General features: G+C 41.3%; 1 protein-coding gene across 1 annotated transcript in view; it reads left to right on the top strand.

Annotated features, from left to right (window-relative positions):
* LOC143419086 (uncharacterized) overlaps nt 1-15,840 on the top strand; it is a 16,287-nt gene extending 447 nt beyond the window's left edge. Inside the window, exons 2-4 of the mRNA XM_076885360.1 lie at nt 2,376-2,674; nt 4,832-4,979; nt 13,685-15,840. Of these exons, the coding sequence (XP_076741475.1) occupies nt 2,376-2,674; nt 4,832-4,979; nt 13,685-13,872 (635 nt within the window). The 3' untranslated portion in view covers nt 13,873-15,840. The remainder of the gene's footprint in view (nt 1-2,375; nt 2,675-4,831; nt 4,980-13,684) is intronic.
* The last annotated feature ends 5,983 nt before the right edge of the window (nt 15,841-21,823 follow it).

The raw sequence follows: 21,823 nt of genomic DNA, 5'->3' as shown, positions 1-21,823 counted from the left end.
TCAGAATTGTTGTCTGAAGGCCAAGAAAGATGCCAAGTGGATTTACTTACCAAGTGGATCATCATGGCCTTGCCATATTGGTCCATTTGATTGACCTTTATTATAATTATGTATTTATTTTATTTTCGTTTTTTAAAGACGGGACAGACATGATTGGGGGATAGGACAAGGAGAAAGAATGAAAGAGAGGGAGAGAAAGAAAAATAGAGGGGAGAAGAGATGGTGAGAAAGGGGGGAAGAAAAAAAACAAACAAAACACCTGGATCACCTGTATGGAGATAAAAAACCAGAAGAGAAAACAAACAACAAAGAGCAACATAATAAAAACAACACCATCACAATAACAGTAGATAACAGTAGATACTTTTTTAATTTCACCTGTTGAGAATGAAAAAAGAAAACAAGCAGAAGAAAACGAGAGCAATAGAATAAACAACATCACAATGATATATGGCAGGGGTGTCGAACTCCAGGCCTCGAGGGCCTGCAGATTTTAAGTCTCACCCTGGGTCAACACACCTGAATCAAATGATTAGTTAATTACCAGGCCTCTGGAGAACTTCAAGACATGTTGAGGAGGTCATTTAGCCTTTAAATCAGCTGTGTTGGATCAAGGACAGATCTAAGACCTGCAGGACACCGGCCCTCGAGGCCTGGAGTTCGACACCTGTGATATATGGGAATATAACGGTAAATACTAAATATTAAACATTATTGTGCAGCACGTAAGATCGACAGCGCACAGTGTGCTTTGAGGTAGGAGCCAAAAAGGGTGTCATTTGTGTGTGTGAGCACCCGTGTGTACACTTGCATGTATTTAAAAGGTTGCTTCATGTAATGATCTGTTAGAGGGTGTGGGGAGCCTCAGCCCCGTCCACCAGGGCATGAAGCAGGTATGGAGGAGATCAAGACTCCAGACATCCAGAGGCCCCCAGAACACAACAGACCAAGGAAGACCAACAGAGGGGCAGCCGCGCCACTGTCCCAGAAAGAGCTGAGGAGAGTCCCAGATGAGGGCTCACTCAGCAGCCGCGGAGCAGAAGCCAGGGGGAGTTGCAGTGACGTGCCCGTGAGCTCCGCCGGCAGCCAGCTGTGCCTGAGTGACCGAGCCCCAGGCCGAGAGGCCGAGGGCACCCCACCCCCGAAGTGGCCCGAGCGAGCCCCAGGCTCTAGGCCCCGATAAGCAGCCACCAAGGAGTGAGCCGGTGTGCACCTGGACGCCCATCCCCGGACACAAAGACCCACCAACGCACCGATGTCTGAGGGCGTCTGCCACTGGCAGGGGGAGTGGTGGGGGAGATAGGCCTCCATACCTTGGAGGGCCTGGGATGTCCCCAAAGAGGTGGCGTCTGATACCCGACCTGACATATAGACACAGACAAACAGGCACACACAGATGCAAACATCCATTCCCACCCTCATGCTCTCATATGCAATTACTCAACACTCACCCAACGTGGAGACAGACATGAAGAGACGCTGTACACACAATCACATTCCCCAAGCGTACTCTAAGCCCCGGGTCTAGGTACCCTTGCCCCTGGAGGGGGAAACTGCACCCAGACCCAGGTAGTGTTAACCTTTTCCCTGGGGTGAAGAGAAGCAGACTGCCCCGACTCTGCAGCAGCAGCAGGGAGGCCCCACATTCCAGACCCCAGTCGGACAGCCAACTCCTCCTCCTAGCCCCCCCGCTCCAGCAGGCCGCAGAGAACGGGGCTGTGTGAAGACTCCAAACCTCCCTCCACCCGCTCATATGTATTGTTGATGCATGTGTGTTCTAAGGTGCATTTAAAACCCAGGAGGGCTTGGAGCTACCTGCCAGAGAGCAGCAGGTAAGCGCATAGTCCCTCCTGCTAGCCCTCAATGTCTACGTGTATTTAAAATTGAGAGGTGGGCAACGACGCCAGGGGTGAGGTGTACACCCTGATGGTACTTTGGAGTCCGTGTAGTGTGCCCACCCCCAAGATCCTATAGTGAGTAATGTGAATGTCTAAGTTGTGGGATAAAATTGAGGCAAAGGCAGCCAGAAGGGGACAGAGGGGGGGGGGGGATACCTCCCCTGCACCCTGGTGACATATCTTTACCGGAAAGGCCCTGCATGTGTGGGTGATTGTGGTGGAGCGGGAAGAGGGAGGCAGCTGGAGATGGGGAGGGAAGGAAGGGAGGGGCAAGTGACCCCTCCCTGGGGCCAGCTCCCCCGCTGACCCCAGTAGGCACCCCATACTCTGCAACCCACCAGGGAAAGGGGGCCCAGGCCCATCCGGACCGGGGCCCAGTACAGCAGCGCCGCCTGACCCCACCACAGAGAAAACTGCACCCACCCCTTCCTCCACTCATCTTCCAGACTACATAAGACAATAGACGCCCAGCCTGAGATCTTCCTCCACCTCTCCTGTATCTCCCCCTCCTGCAGAGTGAGTTCCTGAAGAGAGGAAAGCCCCTGCAAGATGTAACAACCTCCCCCACCAGTCGAAGAGCCCCCCAGGTGGCTCGATGCACCGGCGGCACTCTGCGCCAGGGCTGGGCCCCCATACACCCACCCGCCCACAACCCCGGCAACACACCAACCAGGACCCAAGCCCCCGAGGCCCAGCCAGGGCCCCAGCCCGGAGACGGAGCACCCCTACAACCCCACGTCCGTCCCGGACCCCCCCCCCCCAGGGCAGGCTACCAGGTCAGTAACCCACGTCCGTCAGCACAGACCCTCCCCTAGCCCCGCTGCACGCATCCACGAGGAAACCGTCACCTAAGAGCCAACAGAGCCCTTAATAGGCCATGACCGCTACCCCGGGTTGAGCCCTCCAAGGAAGATGCTCCTGGGGAACCCCCCGACGCCCTAAGCCTGTCCCTACCCCCACACCAATCACAACAGCATAGGCGGGATCAAACTATGACCCCCCACCCCCGCTAGGTGATGGAGCTGATCAAAGGAGCCCAGAGCAATTGATCTGATGTGGTGGCAGAGGCTGTATCAAGACTAATGTAATCTAATAGATAATTTCTATATTGGTTAGAATTAAGATTATTTTTATTTTTCCAGTTCATGAGGACTGTTTTCTTGGCTATGCATAGGGCAGTGAAAACCATATGGGCTATATTCTTTTCTGAAGTGACATTATCTAAGCTGCCCAACAAACACACTAAGGGGGAAGTTGGAATGTTACATTTCAGACACTTTGATAAGTCTTCACATATCTTGCGCCAAAACCTCTGAACTGGTGGACAAAACCAAAGAGCGTGGATATAATTGTCCGGTGAATTGGTTTGGCAGTGTGAGCAGTTGTTGGTAGACGTAAAGCCCATCTTGAACATCCGATGACCTGTATAGTGCACTCTATGTAATATTTTGTATTGAATTAATTGAAGACTGGGATTTCTAATTAGATGAAAGGTTTTTAAGCAAATCTGAGACCAGAAGTTTAGGTCTAAGTTAACTGATAAATCCGCTTCCCATTTTGCAATAGGAAGTGATATTGATTCATCTGTTTTAGAAAGCATTCTGTATATTTTGGATAGTAATTTGGGGGGTTTAAGAGTAAGAAATTGAACCACACTTGGTGGTGTTTGTAGTTCAACTTGACCCGGTTTAAATTTCTTTTTTACTATGGATTTAATTTGTTGATATTCTAAAAATCTTTTCTTGTTGATCCCATATTGTGTAACCAGTCTGTCAAATGGAATAAATTCTGTTCCTTCTAGTATATGTTCTAAATATTTGATTCCTTTACCACTCCAATCTGAAAGGTTTATCATATTATTGTTTTATAATATGTCAGGGTTGTTCCAGATAGGTGTACGTTTGCATGGGATTAATGAAGACGCTGTCAATTTTAGAAACTCCCACCATGCTGTCAGAGAAGAGCTGATGTCGACGCTTTTGAAGCATTCATGTCGTTGGATGTTTGAGCTGATAAGCTCTAGATTATTGCAAAGTGCTTGTTCTACATCTAGCCAAGGTTCATCTAAGAGGGTATGTTTTAGCCATCCTGAGATAAACTGAAGCCTGTTGGCTAAGAAGTAGTGCTGAAAGTTAGGTAGTTCTAATCCTCCTTTATCCTTGGTCTTTTGTAGTGTTTTTAAGCTTATACGTGGGGGTTTATTTTTCCAAAGGAATTTGGACATACATGAATCTAGAGATCTGAACCAATCTTGTGGCGGTTTAGTTGGGATCATTGAGAATAAATAATTTATTTTTGGTAAGACCATCATTTTTATACTGTTTTAAATGTTATATACCTATGTGGTATGTGACTTTTGTTGCTATGATGCCAGGTCTCTCTTGGAAATGAGATTTTTAATCTCAATGAGATTTTTTACCTGGATAAATAAAGGATTAATAATAATAATAATTATAGCGGCAACCCTTCCCATGAGTGATATGGGTAGACATTTCCATCTAGCCAGATCATCTTCTACCTTCTTTAAAAGTGGGATATGGTTTAATTTAGTTAGATCTTCAAGCTTGGGAGAAACATTAATACCTAAATATTTTATATTTCCCGATTGCAGTGGTGTAGAAGAGGAATTATGGAAGGAGCAATTAATCAGAAGGACTGTAGATCTCTGTGGCTTTTAAACCCCATAACACGCCGTGCCAAATAATTGGTCCACCCCAAGGATCAGGCCCAAATATGAATTAATTTTACATGCTTTACTATCTATCCATCTATGAATTAAGGTATACTAAATAAATGCTGCTAAAGAAATTTGGAAAAACATTATACTATCTTTTTTTTGTTAATCTTTTATGTATTAAAAAGAAGAAAAAATTAGAAAGCATGAAAAAGTGCTGTGTGGCTCTCCATGCTGTAATATATTGCTATTTCTACAGGTTTCCCAAGGGGACGCTACTGAGAAGCTGGCTCACCAAGTCGCGGCCCAGGTTGCTGCTACTGATCGCAGGCTTGAAGAGGCCTCAGGTGACCCTCATGAGGCGGAAAAGGATGAAGCGCACAAAAGTAGCAAAGGCCACGTAAGCGGTAAATATAGTTTATGTTGCATGGAGAAATGCTGGAACCAACTGGTGACAAATTGAAAAAATATCACAGCAAAATAAGATTATATTTTTACAGATCCAATCAGGTGACAACATTCTTATCTTTGTCATTCATTCAATTTTCATTTATCAGTCGAAATAAATGTCAATAGACTGGCTATTGCTAAAACAGTGTTGGAATCTATTATTTTTCTGGTTCTCTCGCTGATCGGACCACTAGTTACATGTGCATGCATTACATGTTTTTTTTGTTTTGTTTTTTGCATGGCTGTGGCTCAGGAGGTACAGCAGGTTTTCTATTATTGGTTGGTTAGTGGTTTACTATAACAATATTCCCTGTAAATCCTCTGTTGGCTGATTATTTAATAATAAAATGTAAATTTACAGTAATTGACTACACAGCAGTGGGAAATAAAGGTCATTAGAGTGCATCTATGTAAAGTAAGCAAGTTTAAAGAAGTCATTCTGGCACTATTGTCTTTTTCAGTGCCAAGTGTCAACACAATGCAGAGCAATTACATAAATCTTGCTTCTTCAGACTATTTTAGAAGTAGTGTTACATCCTCATTGCATAGAGCTATGAATATTGTGGTCCCTCATTAAAAAAAGGCAGATACCAGAAGTCTACCAGAGCAAATAATAAGTGATATCTATGTGTGTTTAACATATCCAATGTGCCTTGCCGTGGGGTTGTACTGAAAAAAATAGAAAAAAAAAAGAGGTTAATTTCCTGGTGACTTTTAGGCACCAACAACATTGTATGTTCTTCTGTGCGAGTGTCACAACTCACTTGATACAGCCTATCTTTAATCAATATTAAAGTGCTAGTAGGTGCGTGCTGCTTCAGGGCGCACCAAGTGACCATAAATTTTTATCACTTGGTGGAAGGGTGAGTCTAGGGTATTGTCAAGACTGCTCCAGTGGAAAATCTTCTGTGGAGCAAAAAGGCCCCGCTGTCTGCTCCTCCTCAGAGTCAGTGTCGCACAACACCACATTGATGCTGTGAGCAGCACAAACACTCCACTAAAGGTTGCTAAAGCATCCCCATGCCCTCCCACAACAAGTTATTGAACCCCGGCGAATCTCTTCCCCGAATTATAGGAAGCGTCAGGCACGGGCTATGTGCTGACTTCCCAACTAGCTTTTGCCCTAATATTTGTTTCATGAATCTCTCCATACATAAACCTAACCTTCACCCACTCCGCCTCCAATAATGTCCTGGGTTTGGTGAACCAGGGTCTGCATGCAACCCAAATCCATCATAGCCTGGCGGCTATATTCACTATATCCACCATAGTCCATACCACCTAGCATCTTACCAGAACGTTGCACGTCTCTCCTGGACTGAGGGAGGGTGTTGACCCCTCAGCAACACAGAACACCTGCCTGACCTCTGTAAGCGTGTATTCCTGGGGAAAATGTCCCAGCTGCCCCCACCACCAACACTGCTGCACAACCTGCAATGACGCTGTCCTCTGAACATGCTGCTGTACCCCTCCCCTGCAGCTGAGCCTCAAACCAAACCCCACTACACTGTATTAATCTTTCACTCAACCTTGACTGGTCTCCCAGCTCCTGCAACCAAAAAAAAAAAAAAAAAAAAAATCCCCAAAATGATGCTGCCACCATCATGCTTCATTGTAGGGATGGTATTGGCCAGGTGATGAGTGGGTTTCTCCTCTCTTAATTGCCCCTTGGGGATAAATAAAGTTTTTTTGACTTTGACTTTCCTAGAGATCTGATGCTTGCGTTCAGGCTAAATAGTTCAATTCTTGTTTCATTAGACCTGAACATTTTGTTTTGGTCTAAGATTCCTTCAGGTACCTTTTGCAAACTATAGTGCCTTTTATTGAGAACTGGCTTGTACATCAGGGAAACCAAACAACCTCCGGCGAAGCAGATGTCACAACACAGAGATACCTCGTCAAGCCAGGGCTCTGCAGTCTATTTACACCTGCAGGCCAGTGGACACTCTTTCATCGATGGGGATGTACACATCCTGGACAGGAAGGAACGCTGGTTTGAGCGCAGAGTCAAGGAGGCCATTTACGTGAAAAGGGAAAGACCATCTCTGAATCGAGGAGGGGACCTAAGGGTACATCTTTCACCATCTTACAATGCTGTGATTTCAGCTATTCCCCAACTCTCTGTGAATGGTACTCATGGCCACTGATCAGTGGCATTTGATGAGTGAGTATTGATTAGTGGTTGTTCATCAACGGTCATGACAATCTGCATACTAATGATCAAGGAACTAACCTCCCAGCCGATTGTTTATTCAGTGGTTCTTAGAGATGTGCAAAGCAGGCGTATTTGTATTTGTTGAGGGTGGAAAAGTATTTGTATGTGCATTCGAGTAAAATTCTAAATAGGCATAATAATCAAGTTTTTTTGCGTTTAACTTCGAATTAACGTTATAGTGTAAGTGTTCTTTAATTATATCCATTATAATAATTATGGATATGCAATATTAGTTGATGTTTTTCCATAAATCCAGCAATGAATATGTAACAAGGAACATCATCGAAAAGAAAATAACAGCAATTGCCTCATCCATGATTAAACCACCAACTGATAAAATACCATTGTGAAGATTATGAACCCCACCACCTCCTTGTTGGAGGACACTGAACAGACAGCGAAACTGACTTGCAGGGGCAGGACATGGTTGTGATGATGAATTGGTGCTGGTGGGGGGATTGATGCTTGTGGGGGGAGTTGGCAGACAGTACCAGGAGAGGATGCTTTAAGTGCATGTGATTATGCAGATGTTGCCAGATGTTTGATATATCTGCCTCTGCTGATTTGACTTTTGCACACATTACATATCACTTTGGTTTAATCTGCAGTACTGGCTGTAAAATGCTTCCACACAGCAACACTCTTTTCTGTTTGATTGCCCAAATCCATGTGGGGAGTTTCAGCTAAGTTAATGAGTGACAGGAAGCTATGCTAAAGTTAATTACTCTATAGCCCACATCTTGCTGTCTGCAAAACTAACTTAAACGTACCATATAACTCCCACAAGTGCATAAAATTCAACACAACTACACAAGCATTGTTTTAACCTTTTAAACCGAACGTTAACGTTACTCTGTCAACAGCCTATTTCAGTAATGCAGCGTAATAGAATAATCTTCCGATCTTCGCGAAAGTTATAAACCACCTCCGGAACTCAGTTAAGGTATAAAAAAATCTATTCAACAATAATAGTGATGCAGTTCAGCCTTTTTTCGCTCAGCCGAGCCTTCTCTGTTGCTGTGTGGAGCAGCCCATGTCAGTCACCTCTTTTACACATCACTCATCTAGTCATGCACAGCGGTCTCATAAGGAAACTCAGCTTTTTGATATAAAGTTTTTCTTGTTCCCGAATATGAATATTTTTTTAAGTATTTGTTCAAAATAAGTATTCTTAAAAAAACACGTTATTTGTACCTTTCTGAATACCGTATTCGGGTTTGGCTCCACTCCTAGTGGTTCTAGTTTCAGTCATTATGCAAATGTACTGTTTATAAGGTTGGGGAAACCTGCAGTCAGCTGAGACCAAAGAAGTCACTTGGATGAGTGACGAAACGTTTCTCCCACTGAAAACGCTACGTCCAGATGAATCAGCTTTTTGGGATATTGTATTTCAATACTGAACTGTAAAATGGCCCTGCTCCCATTTCTCTCTGTGTACTCAGCCTGTATCACTACACTTGCAGTCTTGGAGCGTCTGCTCCCCTTCCTTCTTTCACATAATGATATGATACCAGTCTGTCTTTGGATGTGATTGGCCGCATAGTGTGCCCATGAAAATAAAGTCTCACCCTTGCCGGCATGGATTCTTCAGCCTTGCTGTAAATTACACGTACCAACGGGCCATTAATAACTGACATGGAAAAAAAAATAAGACTTGTGAGATTAGAAATCTCTCTTTTTAAGAATCTAGGCCAATAAAGACAGCAGTACAGTCAGTCGATTTTTTTTAGCACACAGAGTTTCAAAACATTTTATAGTTGCAAAGAATTGAAAATGGTCATTTGTTGAATTTGCAGCATTAGTAGATCAATTTTACTGAAATCAAAAGCTATTTCAATCAAAAACATCTTAACAGGTCAAGTTAAATATTAACATAGGACACCTTGTTTGATATCAGTTTTACAATTCTTGCATCCATGTAACTTGTAAGTTTTTGGAAAGTTTCTACTTGAATGTCTTTGCAGCCCCCCAGAGCTGCTGTTTGGATGTGAACTGCCTCCCACCCTCGTATTCTCAATAGGATTGAGGTCAGGGAAGAATGGGGGCCACACCATAAGTTTCTCTTCTTTTATGCCGATAGCAGCCAAAGATGCAGAGGTTCCTTGTAGCATAAGATGGTGCATTGTCTTGCATGAAGACGGTTTTGTTGCAGAAGGCACAGTTCTTCTAGAGAGTGGTCAGTCAGAAACTCCACATACTTTGCAGAGGTCTTTTTCACACCAAGCTCTCTCCCCATGATTCCGGCTCTAAACATGACTCCACCACCTCCTTGCTGATGTTGCAGCCCTGTTGAGGCATGATAGCTGTCCACCAACCATCCACCACTGCATCCATCTGGCACATCCAGGGTTGCACGGCACTCAGGACTGTTTGAAAATTAGTCTTCTTGTAGTTCTGGGCCCACTGCAGCCGTTTCTGCTTGTGAGCATTGGTTAGGGTGGCCAAATATAAGGTTTATGACAAATTGCAAGTCTCTGGAGGATCCTACACTTTGATGTTCGCAGGGCTCCAGAGGCACCAGCAGCTTCAAAATATCTATTTGCTGCTTTGTAATGGCCTTTTAGCAGCTGCTCTCTTAACCTGATGTATTTGTCTGGCAGAAACCTTCCTCGTTGTGCCTTTATCTGCACGAACCCATGTGTGCTGTGACTCAGCCACAAATCTCTTACATTATAGTGATCACGCTTAAGTTTTCGTGAAATAGCTGACGTTTTCATTACATGTCCAAGGCATTCAACTATTTCACGCTTTTCAGCAACAGAGAGATCATTTTTCCTTCCTATATTGCTTGAAAATGGTGGTCTGCTTAATAATGTGGAACATCCTTCTTTAGTAGTTTTTCCTTTAATTGGGCTCACCTGGCAAACTAATGATCATAGGTGTCTAATATTGATTTCAATCATCCAAAGAGCACAATTCCATCCATGGGTTTAATTGAAAAACAACTTATTTAATCTTTATGACACTTAAACACAATTTGCATAATAATTTGGAACGTATAGAATCTATAGAACTAAGATAATAACTTACCACATATTTCAAATTTTCTAGAGAAGGTAAAGACATGGTCCGATGTTCGGTGACTTGGATGAAAATCACATTATTCCTCTTGTATCTGAGGTTCAACTAACAGAGACTCTCCTTTCAAGCACCCTGGCATAGAAGTGTGGTCCTCCGATGGTTGGAGCATGCCCTACAGTCATCCTTCTGAAGATGGGACTCACCATCTCCATGAACATTGTAGAGGCAAACCCAGGGGCTCTAGACCAAGGTGTTGTTTAACTGCCTCAGTGACCTGATCCCCAGTGATAAACGAGCCTTACCCCTAGTCCCCAGATAATCGGATTCCTCTATGGAAGACATGTCTGTGGGAAGAAGTCCTCACAGTATTCCTTACATTACATAACAATATCCTTAGTTGGAACTTTTCCACTCCTAAGTCATCTAACAGTTTGCCAAAATCTCTTTGAGGCAGCCTGAAAGTCTTTTTCCTTGGCCTGCTCCTCCCAAATTCGCGTTTTGTTTTCATCACTCCCCAAGCCGTGTTCCACTTGGCCTGCCAGTACCTACCGCCAGTACCTAATGCCACGTGTCTTATTTGTGTGCTAATGTGGAATTAAATTTAAGATGGTGCTCTGAGACAAAACATCGGGATAAGCCAGAAAACCTAAATGCAGAACAGAAAATACAGAAAGTAGAAGAACTAAAGAATAATCTGACATCTCAGCAGACGTTTTTCACCAGAGCAAAATCACAAAGTGAAGTTGTTGTGAAAGCAAGTTTTACTGTGATAGATGAGATAGCCAAATCAACCCCATCATTTACCAAGGGAAAGTTTCTGAAGAGCTGCATGATGAAGGTGTGTGACGTGTTGTGTCCAGACAAAACGCAGATTTTGGCAAATGTGAGCCTGAGCAGAAATACGATTGTTAATTGGGTTTGTGAGACGGCCACTGATTTAAGAACACAGTTGTATGAAAGAAGCAAAGACTTTATTGCATACTCTCTTGCTGTGAAACAAAGTACAGACATGATGAACATTACACAGCTGACCATCTTCATCCGTGGAGTGGACTCAAATTTGCGCGTTACAGAGGACATTAAATCAATGCACTGGACAATGACAGGAAAATACATTTTTGAAAACATATGTCAAAGTGTAACTGACATGAAACTGCCCTGGGACAAACTTGTTGGACTTACAAAAAAGTGGACTAGTCGGCAGGATGCAAGTAAAGATGCAGGTGGAGAACTGTACTGGTGAGTTAACAGCATATCACTGTGTCATACAACAGGAAACGCTGTGTGGTAAAGTCCTAAAAATGGAGCATGTAATGAGCACCATAACACAAACTGTAAATTTTATCCGAGCAATTTCAGTCTTTTATGGAGGAAATAGATTCAGAGTTTGCCGATATTTCTCATCATACAGAGGTCCGTTGGCTGAGTTGGGGAAAGTTCTCAATAGAGTTTTTTAGCTCAGCAAGGAAATCTGTCAGTTCATGGACATGGCATGTATGATGCAGTATAGACATTTCAAGTGAAGCTGCTCTTATGGGAGTCACAAATGCACCAGTGCAACTTGCCTCACTTTCCCTGTAGCCAAGTAATGTTGAACCAAGTCAGTGCAACAGTGTTCCCAAATGCGGACATTGCTGATAAATTGAGTGCACTGCGCACTGAGTTCGCACGGCACTTTGGTTTGGTTCAATTCAATTCAATTCAATTCAATTCAATTTTATTTATATATAATAATAATAATAATGGATTGCATTTATATAGCGCTTTTCGGGACCCCTCAAAGCGCTTTACAATACCACTATTCATTCACTCTCACATTCACACACTGGTGAAGGCAAGCTACAGTTGTAGCCACAGCTGCTCTGGGGCATACTGACAGAGGCGAGGCTGCCATAACGTGCCATCGGCCCCTCTGGCCATCACCAGTAGGCGGTAGGTGAAGTGTCTTGCCCAAGGACACAACGACCGAGACTGTTTGAGCCGGGGCTCGAACCGGCAACCTTCCAATTACAAGACGAACTCCCAACTCTTGGGCCACGATCGCCAAATCACAACAAAAGTCGCCTCAAGGCGCTTCATAGATACAGAGAAAAACCCAACAATCATATGACCCCTATGAGCAAGCTCTTTGGCGACAGTGGGAAGGAAAAACTCCCTTTTAACAGGAAGAAACCTCCGGCAGAACCAGGCTCAGGGAGGGGCGGGGCCATCTGCTGCGACCGGTTGGGGTGAGAGAAGCACAAAAAGAGATTTTCGAACTGCTTCGCAACCCATTTACAGTTGACATGGAAACTGCACCTGTGCAGATCCAGATGGAGCTGATGGAGCTGCAGTGTAATGGGACACACTCAAGACAAAGTATGACACTGAAGGGCCCGCACAGTTTACTGTTCCATTCCTGAAGCAATGCCCCAGCTCCGTCTACATGCGGCTCAAACCTTATGTATGTTTGGTAGCACATATCTCTGTGAGAAGCTGTTTTCAGTGTTGAAGGTTAACAAAACAGCACACAGGAGTCGTCTCACTGATGAACACCTGCAGTCCATCCTGAGAATCTCTACAACACAAGACCTCACACCAAACTTGAACGAGCTTGTCATCTTAAAAGATGCTAGCTTCTGATCTAGCTCTGACAAAATGGCATAAGAGCAAAGAAAATTGAATGTTATGATTTGTTGGGGGTTTTTTTAACTTTTGTTGAAAAGCAGAAATTTTATTTATATTTACAATTTGTTTTTTGCATCATGTTCATATTTTATAGTTTGAATTTGTATCATTTTGACAGGAGACATTTTTATGAAGAGCAAAATATTTTAAGTTTATTTTGTTTTTTTAATATATGGCATAATAGCAACAAAATCTCATTGTTTTGATTGTTTTGATTTGTTGTTATTTTAGCGTTTACTTAAAAGCACAATTTTCATTCATTTTTTCTGGGGTTTTTTGGCAGCATGTTCATATTTCTAACTTGCATAATTTTTACAGGATATATTTTTATAGAGAGCAAAATATTTAAAGGTGAAGTTAAAAGTTTATTTTTTCCAAGTTTATTTATTCTGGAATAATATTCCTGTCTGTTTTTATTCATATTTATATGTAAAAAACAATTTTTTAGTATGTTCAATAAATGTTTATCTTGTTTGGCCCGCGACCTAAAGTGTGCCTTGAGTTTTGGCCCCCTGTGCAATTGAGTTTGACACCCCTGCCCTAGGGTGTCTCCAGCGGCTCCATTTTTCCATTTTTCCAACACAGTCATTTCATTATTCTTTATTTGATGTTAATGGGGTTCATGTTTTCATTACTGATTGTGCATGTACTTTTTCTTACTTTTTTGTCAGTAATTTCTGTTCATCTTGCTGATTGTATTTGTGAAAAAAAGAATACTAGCTATGACAAACTTTGATGAGGTATCCTTTCTTTTTCCAGAACCTGCAGCCGAATGCCCCACTTCACCTCAGTCCTTAAAGGATAGGATGTACTTCCTGGATACGGAAGAGAAAGAAAAAGAAGACTTGTGTGTTGGATCTTTGCCCCAGCAACGAACTAATATCAGAGAACCACAAAACAGAATGAAGCTAGAGGATAAACCACACAGACTGAAACCTCCGGACTAATCATTATTAGACCCAGACCTGGACTACCAACTTCACCTGTTTCTTCAAATATGCATCTGTTTTGGCTCATTAGACGCTAATGGTGGTAGCTTCTAAATTATTCTACATTATTCCTGTCCAGAGAATAACTCTTAGTAGACCAAATACAGCTGACATTGTGTTCATACCCTGCTGTCTAAACTTTTTGATGGGCATCAACTCTTGCTTCACATTCTTATGTCAGATTAAAACTTTTCAATTAGCTCATTTCCACAAAGTACGGAGCCCTACAAACCAAGAAAATGTGAACATCAGCACATTCATATATAGGTGATTTACAAATTTCTCAGTTTCTAGACTGAGAAACAGGAGCAAAATACATATACTAGTCATATCTATAATCACAACATTGCAAATAATAGTAAAGCAAATAATACAGTTGCTTTATTACTTGTGCTGTCGTTGCAAGACACGCACTCAAGTAACATTAAGTTGTTACCTGACTATTAGAGGAACATTTGCAGACTACATCCTATAGGTTTTAGGTCAATTTGGGAGGACAACTCTTTTTCATATTTCCATAGAAAAAGTTTTGGAACCTTACACAAGCACCTTGAGGCAACTTGCTGTGATTTGGTACTATATGGAATAAAATGGAATTGAATTGAATTACTTTTCCTGACATAATAAAATCCTCTCACAACATCAGAAAATTAAAGTTTGTGAGGTTCTCTGCTTGGGTAATAAGTTTACAGTCCCTATTGTAACAACAGATCCATTGAGAAATAAAATATCATACGGTAGAAGGTATGAGCTCTGAGAAATGGTCTTACTGATGTGTGGTGTAGTGATGTGCTTACTTTGAAAAAAAATTCAGTAAATGGGTTTTTTAAAAAAGGATATGTGCTTCAATGCAACATATCTAGGACTGCTTTCTTCCATTTGTGCAATATCTCTCAAATTTGAAATGAAGCTGAAAAAATAGTTCATGCATTTATTACTTCTGGGCTGGAATTCTGGAATGTGTTATTATGTCCTTAAAATGTATTGAAAAGCCTTTAGTTGATCCAAATTCTGGAGCAAGACTACTGACAGGCTAAAAAGACAGAGCAGGAAAAAATACAGAAATGAACTTAAAATCCTGCTCCTCACATAGAAGCTGGTGAATAATCAGGCCTTATCTTGTCATAATAGCCTTATAGTGCAATATCACCCCATTAGAGCACTTCCCTCTCTGACTGCAGGCTTACTAGTAGTTCCTTGAGTATATAAAAGTAGAAATTGAATGGGAGAAAGTAGAATGGGAGGCAGAGCCTTCAGCTTTAAGGGCCCTCTTCTGTTGAACCAGCTTTCCAGTTAGGATATAGAACACCCTCTATACTTTTAAGATTAGGCTTAAAACTTTCCTTTTTGATTAACCATATAGTTAGGGCTGGATCAGGTGACCCTGAATCCTCACTCAGTTACTCTGGAATACGTGTGCTGGCGGATTCCCCATGCTGGGGATGCATTAAGTGTTTTTTCTTCAGTCCTCTTTTTCACCTCACTATGTGTGCCATTATTAGTTATTATGAATTTCTGTCTCTCTTCCACAGCATGTCTTTTGTCCTGTTTTTCTCCTCTCCCCAAGCAGCCACATCAGACAGCCACCCCTCCTTCAGCCGGGTTCTGCAGGAGGTCGCCAAAGTATTTGCTCATAGAGGGTCATTAGATCGTTAAGATTTTCTCTGTTTCTTTGTGTTATTGTAGGGTCTTTACCTTACATTATAAAGCACCTTGAGGCAGCCGTTGTTGTGATGTGGTGCTGCATAAATATAATCAAATTGAATTGTATTGAAAAGGAGATAGAAGAAACATTGTGGGCAAATAGGTTTTCAAGTAGTTTGAACTAAGAGTGATGTCTCATTTCCTTCTAATCTGATACCAAGTAACTTAATGTGCTTTGAAAATCAAAATAAAAAAGTGTATTTCAAATTATACCTTGAATAAAAGACATCATACTACCTTTTCTTATTTTTTAATTATGAAAAATTATCATACAAGAAATAAAAAATCTGAAAAGTCAATGGTTATATTTAAAAATATTTAATTAACAATCACTCAAAACACATGTGACTGACTGAAAATAATAATAAAGCTGGGAAACATTTTATAAATACATGTTATCATCTTACTATCCTTACCTAAACCTTGTTTTACCCCATGTACGTTGTATTTTTTAACGACACCTAGCCTATAAAATCCACTTTAAACCTTACCTGACTAAATCTGAGCCAATTGGATTGATGTGAGGTGATCTCTGGGACACACTCCAATCTAAACTCATACATCTTTGTATTATAGCATGTATTTATTTCATTACTTATTTCATAACCATGTTAATCAGTGTACATTTGAACAAATGGGAATTCAGTAGTTTTAAGGATGAAGTGAATTAACATTACTAAAACTCGACACAAAAACCTAAGCCTAGACATTAATCATTTTCCAAAATTTATCAACAGTGCTACACGTCGCCAACAGCTCCACATTTTCTCCCTCTGTACCTGGATAGTGCAATGTCAGACTTGCCCTTTACAGCACCTGTCCCTCTCCTTCTCTTCAGTTCGCCTCATCATAATCTCATCATATTCGGTGTTATAATTTGCTTTTGATAGTATATGACAAGGTTTGTGGTCTTGCCACGTGTCACAAACCAAGTCTTGGCTGTTTATGGAGCTGAAAAAGCTCCGCTTATGCGTATGCTTATGATCAGCCATTATTGTCAACTGAGGGATTGAACGCACATAAGCCTTGATGCATTTACACATGCATATTTCACATATCACAATGACAGAGGAAGAAGTAGTTCCTACCAATCATTTAGACGATCCAAATAATATATTTATTTTCCACTGTGTTCCTGTTAACTACAACCAAAAATTTAGCCCAAATGACTGCAATATTAATATTTTAATATAAAAATCTGTTTTAGAACATAAATATCTGGATCAGAAGAATCAATATTTCAATATCGATTCGATTTGATTTTAAAAGTGAGAACACTGTCATTTTAACACATTAATCTCTGTTAAGGATTCCTAGGGTAGACACCTGTCAGAATCGCTTATTCTAGGTAAAATAAAGGCTCTTTATGCATCTTCACAAAGAAAGGTTTGATTCATTAAGAGACAGTTTTCTGCTAGTAGACTATAGGAGATAGAATAAACTTCTTGTGCAAATACATTTTCAAGCAGTTTGAACTAAGATTTTAAAATTATACTCAAAATGAAAAAGAAACTGACAAATTTCTGGGAGAACAGTGTTGTTTCAACACACGAACCGCTGTTAAGGATTCTTAACATAGACACCTATCAGACTCTCTTGTTCTAGGTATAATAATTCAATTCAATTCAATTTTATTTATATAGCGCCAAATCACAACAAAAGTCGCCTCAAGGTGCTTTATATTGTACAGTGGATCCTATAATAACAGATACAGAGAAAAAACCAACAATCATATGACCCCCTATGAGCAAGCACTTTGGCGACAGTGGGAAGGAAAAACTCCCTTTTAACAGGAAGAAACCTCCGGCAGAACCAGGCTCAGGGAGGGGCGGGGCCATCTGCTGCGACCGGTTGGGGTGAGAGAAGGAAGACAGGATAAAGACATGCTGTGGAAGAGAGACAGAGATTAATAACAGATATGATTCAATGCAGAGAGGTCTTTAACACATAGTGAGTGAGAAAGGTGACTGGAAAGGAAAAACTCAACGCATCATGGGAATCCCCGGCAGCCTACGTCTATTGCAGCATAACTAAGGGAGGATTCAGGGTCACCTGGTCCAGCCCTAACTATATGCTTTAGCAAAAAGGAAAGTTTTAAGCCTAATCTTGAAAGTAGAGATAGTGTCTGTCTCCTGAATCCAAACTGGAAGCTGGTTCCACAGAAGAGGGGCCTGAAAACTGAAGGCTCTGCCTCCCATTCTACTTTTAAATACTCTAGGAACAACAAGTAGGCCTGCAGAGCGAGAGCGAAGTGCTCTAATAGGGTGATATGGTACTACAAGGTCATTAAGATAAGATGTGGCCTGATTATTTAAGACTTTGTATGTGAGGAGCAGGATTTTGAATTCTGGATTTAACAGGAAGCCAATGAAGGGAAGCCAAAACAGGAGAAATCTGCTCTCTCTTTCTAGTCCCTGTCAGGACTCTTGCTGCAGCATTTTGGATTAGCTGAAGGCTTTTCAGCGAGTTTTTTGTACTTCCTGATAATAATGAATTACAGCCGTCCAGCCTGGAAGTAATAAATGCATGAACTAGTTTTTCAGCGTCACTCTGAGACAGGATATTTCTAATTTTAGAGATGTTGCGCAAATGGAAGAAAGCAGTCTTACATATTTGTTTAATATGTGCGTTGAAGGACATGTCCTGGTCAAAAATGACTCCAAGGTTCCTCACAGCGTTACTGGAGGCCAAGGTAATGCCATCCAGAGTAAGAATCTGGTTAGATACCATATTTCTAAGATTTTCAGGGCCGAGTACAATAACCTCAGTTTTATCTGAATTAAGAAGCAGAAAGTTAGCGGCCATCCAGGTCTTTATGTCTTTAAGACATTCCTGCAGTTTAACTAATTGGTGTGTGTTATCTGGCTTCATCGACAGATGGAGCTGGGTGTCATCAGCATAGCAGTGTAAATGTATGCTATGTCTTCTAATGATGCTGCCTAAGGGAAGCATGTATAATGTAAACAGAATTGGTCCTAGCACTGAACCCTGTGGAACTCCATAATTAACCTCAGTGTGTGAAGAGGACTCTCCATTTACATGAACAAATTGGAGTCTATTAGATAGATATGATACAAACCACTGCAGCACAGTACCTGTAATACCTACAGCATGTTCTAATCGCTCTAATAGGATATTATGGTCAACAGTATCGAACGCTGCACTGAGGTCTAGCAGGACAAGCACAGAGATGAGTCCACTGTCAGAGGCCATAAGAAGATCATTTGTAACCTTCACTAAAGCTGTTTCTGTGCTGTGATGAGCTCTGAAACCTGACTGAAACTCTTCAAATAAACCATTCCTCTGCAGATGATCTGTTAGCTGTTTGACAACTACTCTTTCAAGGATTTTTGATATGAAAGGAAGGTTGGAGATTGGCCTATAATTAGCTAAGACTGCTGGGTCTAGAGATGGCTTTTTGAGTAAAGGTTTAACTACAGCCAGCTTGAAGGCCTGTGGTACATAGCCGATTATTAGAGATAGGTTGATCATATTTAAGATTGAAGAATTAATTAATGGCAGGACTTCTTTGAGCAGTTTTGTAGGAATGGGGTCTAAAAGACACGTTGATGGTTTGGAGGAAGTAATTATTGAAGTTAACTCAGAAAGATCAATTAGAGAAAAAGAGTCTAACTTAACATCAATGGTACTAAGAGTAGCTGTAGATAATATTACATCTGTGGGATGATTATTGGTAATTTTTCCTCTAATGATAAGAATTTTATTTGTGAAGAAGTTCATGAAGTCATTACTAGTTAACGTTAAAGGGATGGTTGGCTCAAAAGAGCTCTGACTTTTTGTCAGCCTGGCTACAGTGCTGAAGAGAAACCTGGGGTTGTTCTTATTTTCTTCAATCAGTGACGAATAGTAAGATGTTCTGGCTTTGCGGAGGGCTTTCTTATAAAGCAGCAAACTATTTCTCCAGGCTAAATGATGATCCTCTAAATTTGTGACACGCCATTTCCTCTCCAGATTACGAGTCATCTGCTTTAGGGTACGTGTTTGAGAATTATACCACAGAGTCAGGTACTTCTGATTAGAGACCTTAGTTTTCACAGGAGCTACAATATCCAGAGTCGTACGTAGTGAGGAGGTGAAATTATTAACAAGATAATCGACCTCTGTTGGAGTAGTGTTCAGATAGCTGCTCTGCTCTGTGTTGGTACAGGGCATTGAAGATGATAACAGTGGGTGGATTATATTCTTAAACTTAGTTACAGCGCTTTCAGAAAGACATCTACTTTGATAAAGTCTACTCTCCACTGCTGTGTAATCAATTATTGTAAATGTAAATGTTATCAGGAAATGATCAGACAGGAGAGGGTTTTTAGGAAAAACTGTTAAATGTTCAGTTTCTATGCCATATGTTAAAACAAGATCTAGAGTGTGATTAAAGTGGTGGGTGGGTTCTTTTACATTTTGAGAGAAACCAATTGAGTCTAATAACAGATTAAATGCCATGTTGAGGCTGTCATTTTAGCATCTACATGAATGTTAAAATCACCCACAATAATTATTTTATCTGAGCTCAGAACTAAATTAGATATAAAGTCTGAGAAGTCAGACAGAAACTCTGTGTAAGGCCCAGGTGGACGATAGATGATAACAAGTAAGACTGGTTTCTGAGTTTTACATCTGGGGTGGACAATGTTAAGCATCAGGCTTTCAAATGAATTAAAAGTCTGTCTTGGTCTTTCATTAATCATAAAAACAAATCAGCAGATCCACAAATTATGAATACAGTCTTTTCAGCTATAGAGGTAAAGGTATACTTCATGCACTTATCAGCATACAGTTTAAAGGCTTGCATTTAAACTGCATTGGTGCACACTTGGGCATCTTTTGTTTAACATGGTTATACCATTGTGAATTTTGCTATTTAAATATACTCAAGAGTCTATCGTGTGTTGCATCCAGCTAAAAATCGAAAATATATTTTTTTAAATCAGTAACTTTGCAAATTTAGAGGAAATGTTTTTGGACAACAAATGAGTCGCCTTTTAGACAGGGTTTGAATAATTAGCGCTGACAGCCATTTATGAAGCGACGGCTATAACAGACATACTTACCGTGTGAAAGGACCGCGGATGTCTTGGAGCAGTGAAGCACGCTGTATTGTTGCTTTTCTCTTATGCATAAGCAACGCCAGCCTGTCGAGGCATCAACTGGCCTTTCTGCCGGCTGACTGGTCCCTCAGCTTTCATGCTGGGATCTGCAGCACAACTTCGCTCTGGCCACTGGGGCACGGCAAAACTTGCAAGTCCTAGTTTTGGTTCTTCACTGCTCGCAGAGAATTAACAATGGTGGCTTCTGAAGTGAGCGAGCTTTATTGCGACAGTGATGTACCAAACAAAGGAAAGGGTGGCGAGAAACAGAACTGAAAACACTCTAAACTGGGGAAACTAAAACTTAAACAACAAAACCTGAACGTCAGTGAGGGTACCTTGCAGGGAGGACAGCGCGGGGAGAATGCACAGGGAGACGGAGGAAGATACACAGGCAGACTCAGAGGCGGAGCCAGACATTTGAAACACCCGGGGCTTAGCCCTAAAGGGTAGTATGCATGTGGTATTTTTATTTTTTATTTTTTTTATTTTTTTTTTGGGGGGGGGGGTTAGAAATGACTGAAAGATTAATAGGCTCTGTTTTGAGTTTTGTTCAAAAAAGAATGACTTCATATAGGGAAAAATATATATCACATGTGCAGGACATCTTAAACTAGTTTTTTAATTAAGCAGCAAGGCAGAACAAAGTCGGGGCTGTATCAAGACACAGGGACTAAACCCCAATTCAACCAGACCCAGAACTGATCCGGAATTAAAACAGGACTACAACAGTTCAAAATCAGGACTACTGAGGACTTAACCAAGACAGAACCAGAATCAGAACTAGATGATAGTAGCACTAAAAATCATCATAGACCTGCACTACACTTATTTTTTAATTCCACCAAAGTCCACTATTTAGATTGAGAAAAGTTTATATAATTATTTATCCTTGTTGTGCGAACAAGCCTGCATAACTTAATAAATATAGAATTTGAAAAATAGCAAACCTAAAAATAAACACTAGGTACGAGATACATGAGGACCTATGATACGGTGATACTTTTGGTAAGCAACCATTTGACTAACATGTGTGTCTCACCTGCTCTTGTTCATCTCTGTTCTGTCCTCATTCTCCATCTCCCTCTCTGTTCCTCTCT

Source organism: Maylandia zebra, linkage group LG6 (assembly GCF_041146795.1).
Source record: "Maylandia zebra isolate NMK-2024a linkage group LG6, Mzebra_GT3a, whole genome shotgun sequence".
Lineage (NCBI taxonomy): Eukaryota > Metazoa > Chordata > Actinopteri > Cichliformes > Cichlidae > Maylandia > Maylandia zebra.
Note: the sequence above shows the minus strand (reverse complement) of the source record. Positions and strands in the feature narration are given on the sequence as shown.